General features: G+C 50.4%; 1 protein-coding gene across 1 annotated transcript in view; it reads right to left on the reverse strand.

The window, feature by feature from the left end:
* The window catches only part of LOC137311854 (serine protease HTRA2, mitochondrial-like), a 29,842-nt gene extending 8,456 nt beyond the window's left edge, over positions 1 to 21,386 (reverse strand). Inside the window, exons 1-5 of the mRNA XM_067978772.1 lie at positions 20,997 to 21,386; positions 18,904 to 19,108; positions 18,106 to 18,300; positions 3,899 to 3,931; positions 3,217 to 3,325 (exon numbers count right to left, since the gene is read on the reverse strand). Of these exons, the coding sequence (XP_067834873.1) occupies positions 3,217 to 3,325; positions 3,899 to 3,931; positions 18,106 to 18,300; positions 18,904 to 19,108; positions 20,997 to 21,373 (919 nt within the window). The 5' untranslated portion in view covers positions 21,374 to 21,386. The remainder of the gene's footprint in view (positions 1 to 3,216; positions 3,326 to 3,898; positions 3,932 to 18,105; positions 18,301 to 18,903; positions 19,109 to 20,996) is intronic.
* Positions 21,387 to 21,709: the final 323 nt, after the last annotated feature.

A 21,709-nucleotide genomic window follows, 5' to 3' on the forward strand; every position in this document is an offset into this window, starting at 1 on the left:
TCACACTCTGGGACAGTGGGCCAGGCACCGTCCTTTCACACTCCGGGACAGTGGGCCAGGCACCGTCCTTTCACACTCCGGGACAGTGGGCCAGGCACCGTCCTTTCACACTCCGGGACAGTGGGCCAGGCACCGTCCTTTCACACTCCGGGACAGTGGGCCAGGCACCGTCCTTTCACACTCTGGGACAGTGGGCCAGGCACCGTCCTTTCACACTCTGGGACAGTGGGCCAGGCACCGTCCTTTCACACTCTGGGACAGTGGGCCAGGCACCGTCCTTTCACACTCCGGGACAGTGGGCCAGGCACCGTCCTTTCACACTCTGGGACAGTGGGCCAGGCACCGTCCTTTCACACTCTGGGACAGTGGGCCAGGCACCGTCCTTTCACACTCTGGGACAGTGGGCCAGGCACCGTCCTTTCACACTCTGGGACAGTGGGCCAGGCACCGTCCTTTCACACTCTGGGATAGTGGGCCAGGCACCGTCCTTTCACACTCTGGGACAGTGGGCCAGGCACCGTCCTTTCACACTCTGGGACAGTGGGCCAGGCACCGTCCTTTCACACTCTGGGACAGTGGGCCAGGCACCGTCCTTTCACACTCTGGGACAGTGGGCCAGGCACCGTCCTTTCACACTCTGGGACAGTGGGCCAGGCACCGTCCTTTCACACTCTGGGACAGTGGGCCAGGCACCGTCCTTTCACACTCTGGGACAGTGGGCCAGGCACCGTCCTTTCACACTCTGGGACAGTGGGCCAGGCACCGTCCTTTCACACTCTGGGACAGTGGGCCAGGCACCGTCCTTTCACACTCTGGGACAGTGGGCCAGGCACCGTCCTTTCACACTCTGGGACAGTGGGCCAGGCACCGTCCTTTCACACTCTGGGACAGTGGGCCAGGCACCGTCCTTTCACACTCTGGGACAGTGGGCCAGGCACCGTCCTTTCACACTCTGGGACAGTGGGCCAGGCACCGTCCTTTCACACTCTGGGACAGTGGGCCAGGCACCGTCCTTTCACACTCTGGGACAGTGGGCCAGGCACCGTCCTTTCACACTCTGGGACAGTGGGCCAGGCACCGTCCTTTCACACTCTGGGACAGTGGGCCAGGCACCGTCCTTTCACACTCTGGGACAGTGGGCCAGGCACCGTCCTTTCACACTCTGGGACAGTGGGCCAGGCACCGTCCTTTCACACTCTGGGACAGTGGGCCAGGCACCGTCCTTTCACACTCTGGGACAGTGGGCCAGGCACCGTCCTTTCACACTCTGGGACAGTGGGCCAGGCACCGTCCTTTCACACTCTGGGACAGTGGGCCAGGCACCGTCCTTTCACACTCTGGGACAGTGGGCCAGGCACCGTCCTTTCACACTCTGGGACAGTGGGTCAGACACTGACCTTTCACACTCTGGGACAGTGGGTCAGACACCGACCTTTCACACTCTGGGACAGTGGGTCAGACACTGACCTTTCACACTCTGGGACAGTGGGTCAGACACTGTCCTTTCACACTCTGGGACAGTGGGTCAGACACTGACCTTTCACACTCTGGGACAGTGGGTCAGACACTGACCTTTCACACTCTGGGACAGTGGGTCAGACGCTGTCCTTTCACACTCTGGGACAGTGGGTCAGACACTGTCCATGAATCTTCACACCGTACGATTCTCTCCCAGTATCCTAGTGCGAAGGACCAGGGACAAACTGGTAAGACACCTGCCGTTACAGTTCTCACTCCAGATGTGGACACAAGTGCTGAATTCCAGAGGTGAGGTGAGGTGAGAGTGAGAGTGAGAGTGACTGCCCTCAGGGCAGCATCTGGTGGAGGAGCTCCAGTGAAACTGGTCAATGGGGATCAATGAGGAAACCCTCCAGAGGTGGAGCCTTTCCCCACACAAATCGTCGTGGCTGTTGGGAGGCCAATCATCTCAGCCCCAGGACATTGCTGCAGGAGTTCCTCGGGGCAGTGTCCTCGGCCCCACCATCTTCAGCTGCTTCATCAATGACCTTCCCTCCATCATAAGATCAGGAGTGGGACTGCTCGCTGATGACTGCACAGTGTTCAGCTCCTCAGCTCATGAAGCAGCCCATGCCAGCCTACAGCAGGGTCTGGATAACATGCGGGCTCCCCTAGTGCATCCACAGCCTCACATCGCTCGTGTGAAAAAGGCTTTTTCCTGCTCCCTGTCCTAAACCACATTTAATGTTCTATCTACGTCCCCTCGATCTGGACCCTCAACCACTGGAAAGGGTCTGTTCCCATCTACCCGTCCTGTCTCTTTGTAACGTTAAACACATCTAACAAATCAGCTCGTAATCTCCTCTGTTCTGATGAAAACAGCCCTGGTTTATCAAATCTCTCTCCATATTTTTATTTCCTCATCCCTGGCAGCATCCGAGTGAATCTGTGCTGTTCCCCCTCTGTTGCCTCAACACCCTTCCTATCGTATGGAGCCCACAACAGTACACTATTGGCTCACCAAGCCATAAAACCCAATGCTTCATTACCTATATTCATGGCCTGATCCACTTGAGGTGCTGCCGTTAACATCCTGTGAACCTGAACCCCCAAATCCCTCTGCTCTTCCACATCACCCAGCCTTCCAAGGTGTAATTATTGCTTTAAGTAATTTGAGCCGTGACATGTGGCGAGTGTAACAGGCTTGGGAGGAACCGGTGACTTTGGACTATGGTTCCCAAAGCTCTCCACCACTGGGGGTTTTCATCGCCTCATGTCTGGGGTCTGTTGTAGATGGAAAAAGACCAAGGTCCATCCAGTTCACCTTCCCCCACTCCGCTAGTCGTACGAAACAACAGAGTCGTTGATGTCTTTTGGATAAGACGTTAGATCAAGGCCCCGTCTGCCCCTCGGGTGCACGTAAAAGATCCAACGGCACTATTAGAAGAACAGGGGAGCTCTCCCCAGTGTCCTGGGCACCATTTATCCCTCAAACAACATTACGAAAACAGATTATCTGGTCATCTCATTGCTGTTTGTGGGATCTTGCTGTGCACAGACTGGCTGCCATGTTTCCTACATTACAACAGTGACAACACTTCAAAAAAGTCCTGAGATTGTGAAAGGCGCTATATAAATGCAAGTTTGTTCTATCTTTTGACTAATTAATGGCGAACGGTGAATGAGATGGAACCTGGTCTTTTTCCGTCCAGCGACCCCCATGACCCTGCGAGGCTCCGACCTCACGCAGTAACTCACTTTTCTTCTGCTCCGCCTGGACGAGAAATTGGCGCACGCGGTCGGACGGAATAGCAAACGAGATTCCCGCCGTCACCTTCATGGTGTTGATCCCGATCACCTCACCGTCCTGTTAACACAAGAGGCGGAGGGAGATTGAGACATGAGTGAGGTTACAGGTCTGTGCGCAGACAGGCACCGTCTCCCGCCAGAGTTATGGTGGGGGGGGGGAAAATCGAGGGACACGGTGGGAGGGAAATCGAGGGACACGGTGGGGGGGGGGGGGGAATTGCGGGACACGTTGTGGGGGGGGGGAATCGAGGGACACGGAGAGGGGGGGGTTGAGGGATATTGTGAGGGGGGGGGATTGAGAGACACGGTGAGGAACTCAGTTGCTGGAATTGTCCCACCAAAAATGGGACGGATGGTTAGGGCCTGATGGGCTCAATGCTTTTGGTGAAAACTCTTATTGAGACGATGTCCAGTCACCGAGTATCTGCAGCACCTTCGATGACCAGTCGATGGCCGTAGCCGACTCACTGTGCGTTGGGACCACGGTGACATCTGGTGGCGGGAGATGGCACAACTCTGCACTGTGACGGGGAAATTCACCACCCAATAAATAGGTCCCTGGGGCGCGGGGGTGGGGGGGGGGGGGGGGGGGGGGGAGCAAAAAAAATACAGAGAAAAGAATACAGCTTACCAAATTGACAAGTGGGCCTCCAGAGTTTCCAAACTATAACAGAGGGAAAGAGAAAGGAAATGAGTTAAAAAAATAATTAATCGTAAAACATGAAGAAAAGGCAAGCGTCTGGATTCATTCGCTGTGTCCTGAGATCGTCCATCAGCACACTGTAACAGGGATCCAATCTCTCTCGTGGTTCCATCCTACTTATTTTAGGTTTAATCACTTTGAACTGCATTTGCCCAATAGATCGGAACAGTTTTGACAGAGTAAATAAGGAGAAACTGTTTCCAGTGGCAGAAGGGTCGGTAACCAGAGGACAAAGATTTAAGGTGATCGGCAAAGGAGCCAGAGAGGGAGATGAGGAGAATTTTTTTTGTGCAGCGAGTTGTGATGATCTGGAATTCGCTGCCTGAAAGGGCGGTGGAAGCAGATTCAATAATAACTTTCAAAAGGGAAATTGGATAAATACTTGAAAAGGAAAAATTTACAGGGATATGGGGAAAGAGCAGGGGAATGGGACTAATTGGATAGCCCTTTCCAAGTGCCAGCACAGACACGATGGGCCAAATGGCCTCCTTCTGTACTGTACGATTCTGTGATCGATCCTGAACCACATCATTCCCCCCATCTCCTATTTGTGTGTCAATTGTAAAATTGGACCTTCCTTATGAGACCTTGGCTGAATCACGAACAGGCATTAGAAATGGCCGGGGTCCTAAAGCCAAGCCCTGTGGTGTCCTCTTGCAGTCTGAAGAGCTCCTGATTATAGCCACGATGTCCTGGATTTGACCAATGAGCTCCAAACATCAGCTCCAATTCATGTCTCCTCACCTCTTCCACTAATCTCTGATGTGGAAGTTTGTGAAAAGCTTTCTGAAAATTCAACGCCATCACAGGACAACCCCCCCTACGCTCCAGGTCAGTAATATGTTTAAAAACTCCAGCGGAATAATCCAACAGGGCCTCTCTCTCCTGGATCCACGTTAACTCACCTTCAACAAGTTCTGCTTTTCTCAGTGTTAATGAACTCGATCTCTCAAAAATCGTTTCAAACACGGTCCCCACAGCAGATGTTAAACGCCTGCTCTATCATTTCCATGTACATCTTAAGAACCTTTCAAAACCAGGTGTCACATCAGTCCCTCTCCATTTCATACAGCATAAAAGGAGGCTCTTCGGCCCATCGTGTCTGTGCCAGCTGCGCTACAGCAATCCAAAACTCAAGGGGTTCAGAGTAAACATGTTCCCACAAAGAAAAAGGGAGGGGCTGCCAATTCTAGAGCCCCCTGGATGTTAAGAAGCATTCGGGGTAAGATAAGGCAGAAAAAGGAAGCCTATGATAGACACCGGGAACTCAATACTATAGAAAGCTTAGGAGTATAGAAAGTGCAGGGGTGAAGTTAAAAAGGAAATTAGGAAAGCAGAGAGCGGGCATGAAAAAATATTAGCAGGTAAAATCAAAGAAAACCCAAAGATGTTTTATAAATACATTAAGAGCAAGAGGATAACTAAGGAAAGAGTAGGGACTATTAGAGACCAAAATGGTAAACTATGTGTGGAGGTGGAAGATGTGGGTGTGGTTCTTAATGAATACTTTGCTTCGGTCTTCGCAAAGGAGAGGGATGATGCAGGGATTGAAGTTAAGGAGGAGGACTGTGAAATATTGGATGGGATAAACATAGTGAGAGGGGAGGTATTAAGGGGATTAGCATCTTCGAACGTGGATAAATCACCAGGGCCGGATGAAATGTATCCCAGGCTGTTAAAAAAAGCCAGGGAGGAAATAACGGAGGCTTTAACAATCATTTTCCAAGCGTCACTGGATACAGGCGGAGTGCCAGAGGATTGGAGGACTGCTAACGTTGTACCGTTGTTTAAAATGGGAGAAAGGGATAGACTAAGTTAATTCCAGGCCAGTCAGTCTAACCTCAGTGGTGGGCAAATTATTGGAATCAATTCTGAGGGACAGGATAAAGCGTCACTTAGAAAGGCACGGATTTGTTAAGGGGAGGTCGTGTCTGACGAACTTGATTGAATTTTTCGAGGGGGTGACAATGAGGGTCGATGAGGGTAGCGCATTTGATGTAGTCTACTTGGATTTTAGCAAGGCTTTTGACAAGGTCCCACATGGCAAATTGGTCAAAAAAGTAAAGGCCCATGGAATCCAAGGGAATGTGGTAAATTGGATCCAAAATTGGCTCAGTGGCAGGAAGCAAAGGGAAATGGTCAATGGGTGTTTTTGCGACTGGAAGGCTGTTTCCAGTGGGGTGCCGCAGGGCTCGGTACTAGGTCCTTTGCTTTTTGTGGTATACATTAACGATTTGGACTTAAACGTAGGGGGCATGATTAAGAAGTTTGTGGATGACACAAAGATAGGCCGTGTGGTTGATAGTGAGGAGGAAAGCTGTAGACTGCAGGAAGATATCAACGGACTGGTCAGGTGGGCAGAAAAGAGGCAAATGGAGTTCAATCCGGAGAAGTGTGAGGTAATGCATTTGGGGAGGGCAAACAAGGCAAGGGAATACACAATAAATGGGAGGATACCGAGAGGTGTAGAGGAAGAGAGGGACCTTGGAGTGCATGTCCACAGATCCCTGAAGGTAGCAGGACAGTCAGATAAGGTGATTAAGAAGGCATATGGAATGCTTTCCTTTATTAGCCAAAGCATAGACTATAAGAGCAGGGAGGTTATGCTGGAACTGTATAAAACACTAGTTAGGCCACAGCTTGAGTACTGTGTACAGTTCTGGTCACCACATTACAGGAAGGATGTAATTGCACTAGAGAGGGTGCAGAGGAGATTTACGAGGATGTTGCCAGGACTGGAGAATTTTAGCTATGATGATATATTGGATAGGCTGGGGTTGTTTTCCTTGGAACAGAGGAGGCTGAGGGGAGATTTGATTGAGGTGTATAAAATTATGAGGGGCCTAGATAGAGTGGACAGGAAGGACCTATTTCCCTTAGCAGAGGGATCAATAACCAGGGGGCATAGATTTAAAGTGATTGGTAGAAGGCTTAGAGCGGAAATGAGGAGATTTTCTTTCATCCAGAGGGTAGTGGGGGTCTGGAACTCACTGCCTGAGAGGGTGGTAGAGGCAGAAACCCTCAACTCATTTAAAAAATACCTGGATGTGCACCTGAAGAGCCGTGACCTGCAGGGCTACGGACCAAGTGCGGGAAAGTGGGATTAGGCTGGGTGGCTCGTTTCCAACCGGCGCGGACACGATGGGCCGAATGGCCTCCTTCTGTGCCGTAAATTTTCTATAATTCTCTAACTAATCCCACTGCCCCATTGGTGAGACCGCACCTGGAATACTGCATACAGTTTTGGTCTCCATACTTAAGAAAAGACATACTTGCTCTCGAGGCAGTACAAAGAAGGTTCACTCGGCTAATCCCGGGGATGAGGGGGTGGACATATGAGGAGAGGTTGAGTAGATTGGGACTCTACTCATTGGAGTTCAGAAGAATGAGAGGCGATCTTATTGAAACATATAAGATTGTGAAGGGTCTTGATCGGGTGGATGCGGTAAGGATGTTCCCAATGATGGGTGAAACTAGAACTAGGGGGCATAATCTTAGAATAAGGGGCTGCTCTTTCAAAACTGAGATGAGGAGAAACTTCTTCACTCAGAGGGTAGTAGGTCTGTGGAATTTGCTGCCCCAGGAAGCTGTGGAAGCTACATCATTAAATAAATTTAAAACAGAAATAGACAGTTTTCTAGAAGTAAAGGGAATTAGGGGTTATGGGGAGCGGGCAGGAAATTGGACATGAAGCTGAGTTCGGATCGGTCAAGGCCCTGTGGGTGGTGGAGAGGGCCCAGGGGCTGAGTGGCCGGGTCCTGCTCCTACTTCGTGTGTTCTTTAGTTTTGTGGTTGGGATCAGATCAGCCATGATCTTATTGAATGTCGGAGCAGGCTCGAGGGGCCGATTGGCCTACTCCTGCTCCTATTTCTTATGTTCTTATGTTCTCTCCCCATAGCCCTGTTTCAATCCCAAACTAATCCCACTGCCCCACTCTCTCCCCATAGCCTTGTATCAATCCCAAACTAATCCCACTGCCCCACTCTCTCCCCATAGCCCTGTATCAATCCCAAACTAATCCCACTGCCCCACTCTCTCCCCATAGCCCTGTATCAATCCCAAACTAATCCCACTCTCTCACCATAGCCCTGTACCAATCCCAAACTAATCCCACTGCCCCACTCTCTCCCATAGCCCTGTACCAATCCCAAACTAATCCCACTGCCCCACTCTCTCCCCATAGCCCTGTATCAATCCCAAACTAATCCCACTGCCCCACTCTCTCCCCATAGCCCTGTATCAATCCCAAACTAATCCCACTCTCTCACCATAGCCCTGTACCAATCCCAAACTAATCCCACTGCCCCACTCTCTCCCATAGCCCTGTACCAATCCCAAACTAATCCCACTGCCCCACTCTCTCCCCATAGCCCTGTATCAATCCCAAACTAATCCCACTGCCCCACTCTCTCCCCATAGCCCTGTATCAATCCCAAACTAATCCCACTGCTCCACTCTCTCCCCATAGCCCTGTATCAATCCCAAACTAATCCCACTGCCCCACTCTCTCCCCATAGCCCTGTATCAATCCCAAACTAATCCCACTCTCTCACCATAGCCCTGTACCAATCCCAAACTAATCCCACTGCCCCACTCTCTCCCATAGCCCTGTACCAATCCCAAACTAATCCCACTGCCCCACTCTCTCCCCATAGCCCTGTATCAATCCCAAACTAATCCCACTGCCCCACTCTCTCCCCATAGCCCTGTATCAATCCCAAACTAATCCCACTGCCCCACTCTCTCCCCATAGCCCTGTATCAATCCCAAACTAATCCCACTGCCCCACTCTCTCTCCATAGCCCTGTATCAATCCCAAACTAATCCCACTGCCCCACTCTCTCCCCATAGCCCTGTATCAATCCCAAACTAATCCCACTGCCCCACTCTCTCCCCATAGCCCTGTATCAATCCCAAACTAATCCCACTGCCCCACTCTCTCCCCATAGCCCTGTATCAATCCCAAACTAATCCCACTGCCCCGCTCTCTCCCCATAGCCCTGTATCAATCCCAAACTAATCCCACTGCCCCACTCTCTCCCCATAGCCCTGTATCAATCCCAAACTAATCCCACTGCCCCACTCTCTCCCCATAGCCCTGTATCAATCCCAAACTAATCCCACTGCCCCACTCTCTCCCCATAGCCCTGTATCAATCCCAAACTAATCCCACTGCCCCGCTCTCTCCCCATAGCCCAGTATCAATCCCAAACTAATCCCACTGCCCCACTCTCTCCCCATAGCCCTGTACCAATCCCAAACTAATCCCACTGCCCCACACTCTCCCCATAGCCCTGTATTTTTCACTGCTTCAAACATTTATCCAGTTTTCCCTTAAAAGGTGCAGTGATCTTTGCCTCAACCACTCCCTGTGGCAAACCATTCCATGCTCCAACAACCCTCTGTGTAAAGAAATTTCTCCAAACCCCTCTCCTCGCTCAGTGATTATTTTAAATCACTGACTTTCCAATCAGAGGAAATAGTCTGTCCCCATTCACCATCAAAACCCTTCGTAATTTTTTAAACCTCTATTAAATCTCCTCTTGGCCTTCTCTGCTCCGTTGTAAATAGTCCCAGTATCTCGAATGTGTCCTCATAACGATAGTTTCCCATCGCTGGAATCTACGCTGTACGCTCTCAATCGCCTTTCTATAGGGGGACACTAGGTAAGTGCACGAGGGAGAAAGAAATAGAAGGATATGTTGATAGGGTGAGATGGAGTAAACAGAGTGCGAGGAGACTCGTGAGAAGCACAGACATGTTGGGCCAAATGGCCTGTTTTGTGCTGTACATTCGATGTGCTTTCTATAACGGGGCTCCCAAAACTTCACCCAGTACTCTAACTGTGGCCTAGCATTGATTTATTCAAATTAATCATAACTTCTTCACTCTTACACTCTATGCCCCTGAGACAGTCCATCTCCAGCTTATAACAGGTGTCGTGATCAAGTGCGCCCGAGTATAACATGGCCTCCTTGGGATGTCCTGAGGTCACACAAGGAGTTATATAAATCCAAATTCTTTCTTCTCTGCTGTTTTGCCCGTCGCTCTCTGAGTGACTGAAATCCCTTGGTGTAGGGTTCTGGCAGCATCGCAGATCTCCTCGATCAGTCGGAACAGTCTGTAACAGCAGACTGTCATTTCCTTTATCCCTTTATAGTCCTTGACCTCAGGGTCCACGCAGTCCCTGTAATTAGCCACGGTTCTTCGATTATTCCTGTCTACGATGCAGTGCCCTCTCTGACCTGCACCGTCTCACATTCCAGTCAGCCTAGCCAATTCGTCCTCTCCATAACCTTCGGGCATCAAACACGGGAACAGGAGGAGGCCATTCAGCCCCCTCGATCCTGTTGCGCGGGAACAGGAGGAGGCCGTTCAGCCCCCTCGATCCTGTTACGCGGGAACAGGAGGAGGCCATTCAGCCCCCTCGATCCTGTTACGTGGGAACAGGAGGAGGCCATTCAGCCCCCTCGATCCTGTTACGCGGGAACAGGAGGAGGCCATTCAGCCCCCTCGATCCTGTTACGCGGGAACAGGAGGAGGCCATTCAGCCCCCTCGATCCTGTTACGCGGGAACAGGAGGAGGCCATTCAGCCCCCTCGATCCTGTTACGCGGGAACAGGTGGAGGCCATTCAGCCCCCTCGATCCTGTTACGCGGGAACAGGAGGAGGCCATTCAGCCCCCTCGATCCTGTTACGCGGGAACAGGAGGAGGCCATTCAGCCCCCTCGATCCTGTTACGCGGGAACAGGAGGAGGCCATTCAGCCCCTCGATCCTGTTACGCAGGAATCATAGAAAGGTTACCGCACAGAAGGCCATTCGGCCCATCAAGTTCAGGCTGGCTCTGTGTAAGAGCAATCCAGCTAGTCCCACTCCCCCGCCCTATCCCCGTAGCCCTGCAAATTTTTTCCTTTCAAGTACTTATCCAGTTCCCTTTTGAAGGCCATGATTGAATCTGCCTCCACCACCCCCTCAGGCAGTGCATTCCAGATCCTAACCACTCGCTGTGTAAAAAGTTTTTCCTCATGTCACCTTTGATTCTTTTGCCAATCACCTTAAATCTATGTCCTCTGGTTCTTGACCCTTCCACCAATGGGAACAGTTTCTCTTTATCCACTCTGTCCAGACCCTTCATGATTTTGAATACCTCGATCAAATCTCCTCTCAACCGCCTCTGTTCCAAGGAGAACATAGAAACATAGAAAATAGGAGGAGTAGGCCATTCGGCCCTTCGAGCCTGCTCCGCCATTCAATATGATCATGGCTGATCCTCGATCTCAATACCATATTCCCGCTCTCTCCCCATACCCCTTGATGCCTTTTGTGTCTAGAAATCTATCTCGCTCCTTCTTAAATATATTCAGTGACTTGGCCTCAACAGCTTTCTGTGGTAGAGAATTCCACAGGTTCACCACCCTCTGAGTGAAGAAATTTCTCCTCATCTCAGTCCTAAATGTCCTACCCCATATCCTGAGACTGTGAACCCTCGTTCTGGACCCCCCAGCCAGGGGAAACATCCTCCCTGCATCCAGTCTGTCTAGCCCTGTCAGAATTTTATGTTTCAATAAGATCCCCTCTCATTCTTCTAAACTCCAGTGAATACAGGCCGAGTCGACCCAATCTCTCCTCATACGACAGTCCTGCCATCCCAGGAATCGGTCTGGTGAACCTTCACTGTGCTCCCTCTATGGCAAGTATATCCTTTCTTAGGTAAGGAGACCAAAACTGCACACAATACTCCAGGTGTGGTCTCACCAAGGCCCTGTATAACTGCAGTAAGACATCCCTGCTCCTGTACTCAAATCCTCTTGCAATGAAGGCCAACATACCATTTAACTTCCTAACTGCTTGCTGCACCTGCATGTTTGCTTTCAGTGACTGGTGTATAAGGACACCCAGGTCCCTTTGTACATCAACATTTCCCAATCTATCACCATTTAAATAATACTCTGCCTTTCTGTTTTTCCTTCTGAAGTGGATAACTTCACATTTATTCACATTATACTGCATCTGCCATGTATTTGCCCACTCACTCAACTTGTCTAAATTGCCTTGAAACCTCTTTGCATCCTCCTCACAACTCACAATCCCACCTAGTTTTGTGTCGTCAGCAAACTTGGAAATGTTATATTTGGTTCCCTCATCCAAATCATTGATATATATTGTGAATAGCTGGGGCCCAAGCACTGATCTCTGCGGTACCCCACTAGTCACTGCCTGCCACCCCGAAAAAGACCCGTTTATTCCTACTCTCTGTTTCCTGTCTGTTAACTAATTTTCAATCCATGCCAGTATGTTACCCCCAATCCCATGTGCTTTAATTTTGCACACTAACCTCTTATGTGGGACTTTATCAAAGGCCTTCTGAAAATCCAAATAAACCACATCCACTGGTTCTCCCTTATCTATTCTACCAGTTGCATCCTCAAAAAACTCCAGGAGGTTTGTCAAACATGATTTCCCTTTCATAAATCCATGTTGACTTTGTCTAATCCCATTGATATTTTCTAAGTGTCCTGTTATCACATCCTTTATAATAGACTCTAGCATTTTCCCTACTACTGATGTTAGACTAACCGGTCTGTAGTTCCTTGTTTTCTCTCTCCCTCCTTTTTTAAATAGTGGGGTTACATTTGCCGCCCTCCAATCTGCAGGAACTGTTCCATAATCTATAGAATTTTGGAAGATGACAACTAATACATCCACTATTTCCATGGCTACCTCTTTTAGTATTCTGGGATGCAGATTATCAGGTCCTGGGGATTTATCGGCTTTCAGTCCCATTAATTTCTCCAGCACTATTTTTTTTACTAATACTAATTTCCTTTAATTCCTCCTTCTCACTAGTCACTTGGTTCCCTAGCATTTCTGGGAAGTTATTTGTGTCCTCTTCCATGAAGATAGAACGAAAGTATTTGTTTAATTGCTCTGCTATTTCCTTGTTCCCCATTATAAATTCTCCCGTTTCTGACTGTAAGGGACCTACATTTGTCTTCACTGATCTTTTTCTTTTTACATACTTTTAGAAGCTTTTAAAGTCCATTCTCATACTCTATTTTTCCCTCTTAATCAATCCCTTGGTCCTTTTTTGCTGAATTCTAAACTGCTCCCAATCCTCAGGCTTGCTACTTTTTCTGGCAACTTTATATGACTCCTCTCTGGATCTAATAGTATCCTTAATTTCTTGTGTTAGCCATGGTTGGGCCACATTTCCTTTTGTTTTTTTGTGCCAGAAAGGAATGTATAATTATTGCAATTCATGCATTCGTTCCTTAAATGTTAGCCATTGCCTCTCCACCATCATGCCTTTTAATGAAGCTTCCCAATCTGTCATAGCCAACTCACTCCTCATACCTTTGTAGTTTTCTTTGTTTAGATTCAGGACCCTAGTTTCAGATTGGACTACTTCACTTTCCATCTTAATGAAGAATTCTATCATGTTATGGTCACTCTGTCCTAAAGGACCCCGCACAACAAGATTATTAATTAACCCCTTCTCATTGCACAATCCCCAATCTAGGATAGCCTGTTCCCTGGTTGGCTCCTCAACGTACTGGTCTAAAAAACCATCTCGTACACTCTCCAGGAATTCATCCTCCACAGTATTATTGCTAATTTGGTTTGGCCAGTCTATATGTAGATTAAAGTCACCCATGATTACTGTAGTACCCCTGTTACATGCATCTCGAATTTCCGGTTTGATTCCATCCCCTACATTACCACTACTGTTTGGAGGCCTATCGACAACTCCCACCAGTGTTTTCTGCCCCTTGGTGCTTCTTAACTCCACCTAGACTGTTTCTACATCTTGATTTTCTGAGCCAATATCCTTTCTCACTATTGCTCTGATTTCATCCTTTACTAACAACGCCACCCCACCTCCTTTTTGGCTGTCCTTCCTAAATATCGAATACCCTTGGATATTCAGCTCCCTGCCTTGGTCACCCTGCAGCCATGTCTCTGTAATTGCTATTATATCATATCCGTTTACATCTATTTGCGCTGTTAATTCATCTCCCTTATTACGAATGCTTCGTGCATTCAGATACAGTGCCTTTAGATTTGTCTTTTTAACATTTTTAGACATCTTAACATTTTTTTGTACTATGGCCCTATTTGTCTTATTACCATTTTTTCTTACCCGGACCCTATTGGTTGTCCTTTGTTTGTCCGCTCTGTCCCTTCCTGACACAATCTGGTTATCCTTACCCCAATCACTTTCCTGCACTGCTTCCTTGTCTTTTCTCTTTAGCATTCTAGATTTCTCCCCCTCCCCCCCCACCTTATTTAGTTTAAAGCCCAATCTACCTCCCTGTTATTCGATTCGCTCGAACTCTGATCCCAGCATGGTTCAGGTGTGGTCCGTCCCAACGAACAGCTCTCTCTTTCCCCAGTACTGGTGCCAGTGTCCCACAAATCGAAACCCACTTCTCACACACCAATCTTTGAGCCACGCATTCATCTCTCTGATCTTACTGACCCTGTGCCAATTTGCTCGTGGCTCAGGTAATATTATTACCTTTGTGGTTCTGCTTTTTAATTTAGTCCCTAGCTGCTCAAACACTCTCAGCAGAACCTTTCTCTTAGTTCTACCTATGTTGTTGGTAGCTACGTGGACCACGACAACTGGATCCTCCCCCTCCCACTCCAAGTTCTTCTCCAGCCCAGAGGAGATGTCCTTAACCCTGGCACTGGGTAGACAACACGGCCTTCGGGACTCATGCTCCTGGCTGCAGAGAACAGTGTCTATCCCCCTAACTATACTGTCGCCTACTACAACCACCTTCCTTTTTACTCCCCCTACTTGAACAACCCCAGCTTCTCCAGTCTATCCACCTAGCTGAAGTCCCTCATCCCTGGACTCATTCTAGTAAATCTGTTCTGCACCCTCTCTAAGGCCTTCGCATCCTTCCTAAAGTGCGGTGTCCAGAACTGGACACAATATTCCAGTTGTGGCCGAACTAGTGTTTTTTTTTTGAAAGCAGAAGGAGGCCATTCAGCCCCTCGAGCCTGTTCCGTCATTCAATTAGATCACTGCCTGATCTGTACCTCAACTCCATTTACCCGCCTTTGCTCCATATCCCTCGATACCCAAAAATCTATCGATCTCAGTCTTGAAAGCTCCAACTGACCCCCAGCATCCGCAGCCTGTGGAAGGAGGTGGGGGGGGGGGGGGGGGGGGGAAAGTTCCAGATTTCCACTCCCCTTTGTGTAAAAAAGTACTTCCTGATTTCACTCCTGAACGGCCTGGCTCTAATTTTAAAATTGTGCCCCCTTGTTCTAGATTTCCCACCAGAGGAAATGTTCGGTGCCCAGAACTGAACTCAGTATCTCCAGATGTGGTCTGACCAGAGCTCTGTACAGCTGGAACATCACTTCCACCCCCTTTGTATTCCAGCCCCCTCGAGATAAAGGCCAACATTCCACTGGCCTTTTTGATTGCTTTTTGTACCTGTCCACTAGCTTTTAGTGATTTGCGTACCTGGACCCCGAAATCCCTCGACTCCTCCACAGCTCCGGGTCTCTCACCATTAGGAAAGATTCCGATTTGTCTTTCTCTGATCCAAAGTGGATGACCTCACACTTCCCCACATTGAACTCCATCTGCTGTGGTTTTGCCCACTCACTCAGTCTGTCTGTCTGTCCCTTTGTAAACTCCTGCTCCCATCTACACAACTTTCTGTACCCATAACAGTATCATCTGCAATCTTGGATATACAATTCTCTATTCCTTCATCCAAGTCATCGATAAATATGGGGAAAAGCTGAGGCCCCAGTAGATCCCTGGGGAACACCACTTTCACATCCTCCCAATCAGAGAACGTTCCCTTTATCCTCACTCTCTGTCTCCCACCTCTCAGCTAATTACTGGCCCAAGCGGATTGCAAAGAAAAGAACTCCCATTTCTACAGCGCCTTTAACGACCTCATGACATCCCAAAGCACTTTATAGCCAATGAATTACTTTTTAGAAGTGTAGTCATTGTTGTAATGTAGGAAACGCAGCAACCAATTTGCGCACAGCAAGATCCCACAAACAGCAATGTGATAGAGCAGAAATCTGTTTTTTTTTTAAAAGTGATGTTGGTTGAGGGATAAATATTGGTCCCAGGACACCGGGGAGAACTCCCCCCTGCTCTTCGTCAAAAATAGTGTCAGGGATCATTCACATTCACCCGAGAGGGCAGACGGAGTCTCGATTTAACCCGAAAGATGGCACCTCTGGCAGTGCAGCACTCCCTCAATACTGCACTGGGAGTGTCAGCCTGGATTATGTGCTCAAGTCTCTGGAGTGGGAATTGAACCCACGACCTGCTGACTCCTAGGTGAGAGGGCCACGACTGACACTTAAGATTGGCTGAGATCAGCTGATTCAGCACAGACCCAGGACCTTCCTGTGTGCCTCAGTATCACGCTGGACAGGGCACGGATGCCGGACAGGGCACGGACGCCGGACAGTGTGTGCCGACATGCAGCAAGACCTGGACGCCGGACAGTCTGTGCCCCCATGCAGCAAGACCTGGACAACATCCAGGCTTGGGCTCATAAGTGGCAAGTAACATTTGTGCCAGACAAGTGCCAGGCAATGACCATCTCCAACAAGAGAGAGTCCAACCACCTCCCCTTGACATTCAACGGCATTACCATCACCGAATCCCCCACCATCAACATCCTGGGGGTCATCAACTTAACCAGAAACTTAACTGGACCAGCCATATAAATACTGCGGCTACAAGAGCAGGTCAGAGGCTGGGTATTCTGCGGCGAGTGGCTCACCTCCTGACTCCCCAAAGCCTTTCCACCATCGACAAGGCACAAGTCAGGAGTGTGATGTAATACTCTCCACTTGCCTGGATGAGTGCAGCTCCAACAACACTCAAGAAGCTCAACACCATCCAGGACAAAACGGCCCGCTTGATTGGAACCCCATCCACCACCCTAAACATTCACTCCCTTCACCACCGGCGCACTGTGGTTGCAGTGAGTACCATCCACAGGATGCACTGCAGCAACTCGCCAAGGCTTCTTCGACAGCACCTCCCAAACCCGCGATCTCTACCACCTAGAAGGACAAGAGCAGCAGGCACATGGGAACAACACCACCTGCACGTTCCCCTCCAAGTCACACACCATCCCGACTTGGAAATATATCGCCGTTCCTTCATTGTCGCTGGGTCAAAATCCTGGAACTCCCTTCCTAACAGCACTGTGGGAGAACCTTCACCACACGGACTGCAGCAGTTTAAGAAGGCGGCTCACCACCACCTTCTCAATGGTCAATTAGGGATGGGCAATAAATGCCGGCCTCGCCAGTGACGCCCACATCCCATGAACGAATAGAGAAAAAAAAAATTCACAGGACAGTGCATTCACACAGGCATCAGTAGGGAAACCCACACTTCTTACTGGTGCAAAATCTGTGCTTAAGTGCATGATGCACCCCCTGGTCAAACTGCCCACTTCCCCATCTACAACAAATTGAGAACAGCACTCCCCATGACGCCAGCGTAGCACCCTTCATCTCCCACTCCCTCAGAGCCTGACCACCAACTCAGTGCCGACCCTGGGGGCCGGTTTCTGCTGTCAGTCGCTCCCCACTAGGAAGTGAGTTGGGAGTTTCTCCTTCCCGATGGTGGAGCGTTTCGGGAGGTTTTATCGATTGAATGATATAAATCCCACCGCGGCAGTGTGAGAATTCAAATTCAGTTTAAAAAAACAAATACCTGGAAATAAAAAGCTGGTCTCAGTAAAAGTGACCGTGGAGCTGTCGGATTGTGGTTAAAAACCCAACTGGTTCACTAATGTCCTTTAGGGAAGGAAACCTGCCGTCCTTGCCCAGTCTGGGCCTATAGGTGACTCCAGTCCCCACACCAACGTGACTGACTCGAGTGCCCTCTGAAGTGGTCTAGCAAAAGACTCTTGTATCAAAATCTCTACTAAGAGCCACACGGACTGCAGCGGTTCAAGAAGGTGGCTCACCACCTTCACCATCAGGGCAACTAGGGATGATCAATAAATGGCGGCCTGGCCAACGGCCAACAACACCCGGATCCTGAGAATGAATGATATAAATGCAAGTTGTTGCAAGTTAATTGGAGGGCTGTTTCTGTGTCCACACAGTGTCTGTACTCACATCGATGGAGGCGTCAGTCTGGATATACTCCATGTTCGAATGAGCCATCCCCAGTTCTCGACTCCCTCGCTGCACAGAGCTGACTATCCCGGAGGTGATGGTGTTCTGGAGAGCGAAGGGACTGCCCATGGCCACCACAAACTCTCCGTGCCTGATCTGAGCTGATATGCCCAGGGGAAGAGTGGGCAGAGGTTCCTGATACAGTAAATATAACAGTCAATATCACCCCAAAACATCTACACCCTATAATAAGTCAATATCACCCCAAAACATCTACACTCCAAAATAAGTCAGTATCACCCCAAAACATCTACACCCTATAATAACAGTCAATATCACCCCAAACATCTACACCCCAAAATAAGTCAATATCACCCCAAAACATCTACACTCCAAAATAAGTCAATATCACCCCAAAACATCTACACTCCAAAATAAGTCAATATCACCCCAAACATCTACACCCTATAATAAGTCAATATCACCCCAAACATCTACACCCTATAATAAGTCAATATCACCCCAAACATCTACACCCTATAATAAGTCAATATCACCCCAAACATCTACACCCTATAATAAGTCAATATCACCCCAAACATCTACACCCTATAATAAGTCAATATCACCCCAAACCCCCAAATAACACAGTCAATATCACCCCAAAATGACACCATTATTAACACCCCAAACACTGACAGACTGACTTTCATCAACTCCGCTCCTTCCCCGGCAAGTGGCTCCGCCCTCCTCCCACAAGAGACACCTCCCCTCTCCCCCCCCCCCCCCGCCGCTCACCCTGGGGTTGATTTTGATGGTGGCGATGTCAGCCACCTGGTCCACGGCCTGAACCGATGCCTCGTATATCTCCCCATTGGCCAGCTTCACCCGCACCCTGCGCTTATTGGCCACCACGTGGGCGTTGGTCACGATCAGCCCGTCTGGCGTTACCGCGAATCCCGAGCCATTGGAGATCGCAATCTCCCGACCGCTGAACGGGTGCCTGGGGAATGAACACGGAGATTAGCCGGTTACTCACCCCGTCTGGGTTAATCGCCTCCGCCCGCGGTTACTCACCACCGTATCATAGTATCATGGTAGGTACAGCACAGGAGGCCATTCGGCCCATTGTCCCTGTGCTGGCTCTTTGAAAGAGCTATCCAATTAGTCCCACCCCCCTGCTCTTTCCCCATAGCCCTGTAAATGTTTTCCCTTCAAATATTTATCCAATTCCCTTTTGAAAGTTATTATTGAATCTGCTTCCACCGCCCTTTCAGGCAGAGCATTCCAGATCATCACAACTCACTGCCTAAAAAAATGTTTCCTCATGTCACCTCTGGCTCTTTTGCCGATCACCTTAAATCTGTGTCCTCTGGTTACCGACCCTTCTGCCACTGGAAAGTTTCTCCTTATTTACTCTATCAAAACCCTTCATGATTTTGAACACCTCTATCAAATCTCCCCTTAACCTTCTCTGTTCTAAGGTGAACAATCCCAGCTTCTCCAGTCTCTCCACAGAACTGAAGTCTCATATCCCTGTTACCATTTTTTAACATCCTTCTCAACTTGTCCTGCCACCTTCAATGATTTGTGTACACACACCCCCAGGTCTCCCTGTTCTTGCACCCCCTTTAAAATTGTACCATTAAGTTTATATTGCCTCAGTCTAACAGTTCATCTCACCTCCCCGGGAACAGCCTCTCCCCCACTTCCACAGGTGACACTGACCCGAGTCTTACTACCCATCTGGTGCGGTCAGGAACCACCCGATCTGCTCATACGCTTGCTCCGAGGTCTATTCTATCCACCCCCCAAAGCCCAGAATCAGAGAATTATAGAATGTTCCAGCTCAGCCCATCGACTCTGTACTGCTGTGTTTCCTCAGAGCCCCCCCAAGTCTTATCCCAGTCGTCTGCTCGCTCCCCATAACTGTCCACTCTTCAGGTATCTGTCTGTGTGTGTCTCTCTCTCTGTCTTGCCTCTTTCTGTCTCCCTCTCTCTCTCCCCATTTCTCTCCCCCTCTCCCCTTCCCGTCTGCCCTCTCCCCTTCCCGTCTGCCCTCTCCCCTTCCCGTCTGCCCTCTCCCCTTCCCGTCTGCCCTCTCCCCTTCCCGTCTGCCCTCTCCCCTTCCCGTCTGCCCTCTCCCCTTCCCGTCTGCCCTCTCCCCTTCCCGTCTGCCCTCTCCCCTTCCCGTCTGCCCTCTCCCCTTCCCGTCTCCCCTTCCCGTCTGCCCTCTCCCCTTCCCGTCTCCCCTTCCCGTCTGCCCTCTCCCCTTCCCGTCTCCCCTTCCCGTCTGCCCTTCCCCTCTGCCCTTCCCCTCTGCCCTTCCCCTCTGCCCTTCCCCTCTGCCCTTCCCCGCTGCCCTTCCCCGCTGCCCTCTCCCCTGCTGCCCTCTCCCCTGCTGCCCTCTCCCCTGCTGCCCTCTCCCCTGCTGCCCTCTCCCCTTCCCCTCTGCCCTCTCCCCTTCCCCTCTGCCCTCTCCCCTTCCCGTCTGCCCTCTCCCCTTCCCGTCTGCCCTCTCCCCTTCCCGTCTGCCCTCTGCCCTTCCCGTCTGCCCTCTCCCCTTCCTGTCTCCCCTTCCTGTCTGCCCTCTCCCCTTCCTGTCTGCCCTCTCCCCTTCCTGTCTGCCCTCTCCCCTTCCCGTCTGCCCTCTCCCCTTCCCGTCTGCCCTCTCCCCTTCCCGTCTGCCCTCTCCCCTTCCCGTCTGCCCTCTCCCCTTCCCGTCTGCCCTCTGCCCTTCCCGTCTGCCCTCTCCCCTTCCTGTCTCCCCTTCCTGTCTGCCCTCTCCCCTTCCTGTCTGCCCTCTCCCCTTCCTGTCTGCCCTCTCCCCTTCCTGTCTGCCCTCTCCCCTTCCTGTCTGCCCTTACTGTCTCCCCTCTCTCTCCATTTACCTCCCGAGTATTTCGATGTAAACCACCGCGGGCCCCGTTTTCTCCACCACGTCCGCGATGAAGTTGAACCTGAACCGGGGGCTGTCGGGCGGGACGGGCTGGGCGGCCCGGACTGGGGTGAGGAACGCGGAGAGCCCGAGGCCTGGGCCTGGGGTCCGGCCGCCCGCCGCCGCCGGCGCCGCTTCCTTCTCCCGGCTTCGCCACAGCAGCAGCGCCGCCACCGAACCCAGGCCCAGGCCGAGCGCACAGGCCCCGGCTCCAGGCCGCGCCTCCTCCCCGGCCTGTCCCCGTGAACCCGCCCCGCTCCCCAGGGCCCGGAGCCCGGCCGGAGAGCGACGGACAGCCCGCCAGAGACCGCGGGCCATGGGCGCCGCCATCTTGGAAACAAGGAGAAACTTTATCAACATAAAGGGGTGGGTCAGAGGTCAGGGGGGGGGGGGTCAGTAACCAGAGGGCACAGACCTAAAATTAAAATAATTGGCAAGAGATCTAGAGGGGAATTGAGGAGAAATGTTTTCACACAGAAGGTTAAGTTCTGGAACGCAGTACAACAGCCTGCATTTATATAGCGCCTTTAATGTCGTAAAATGTCCCAAGGCGCTTCACAGGAGCGATTATCAAACAAAATTTGACACCGACCCGCATAAGGAGATATTTGGACAGGTGACCAAAAGAAGGAGGTTTTAAGGAGCGACTTAAAGGAGGAGAGAGAG

The sequence above is a fragment of the Heptranchias perlo genome, chromosome 1, assembly GCF_035084215.1.
Source record: "Heptranchias perlo isolate sHepPer1 chromosome 1, sHepPer1.hap1, whole genome shotgun sequence".
NCBI lineage: Eukaryota > Metazoa > Chordata > Chondrichthyes > Hexanchiformes > Hexanchidae > Heptranchias > Heptranchias perlo.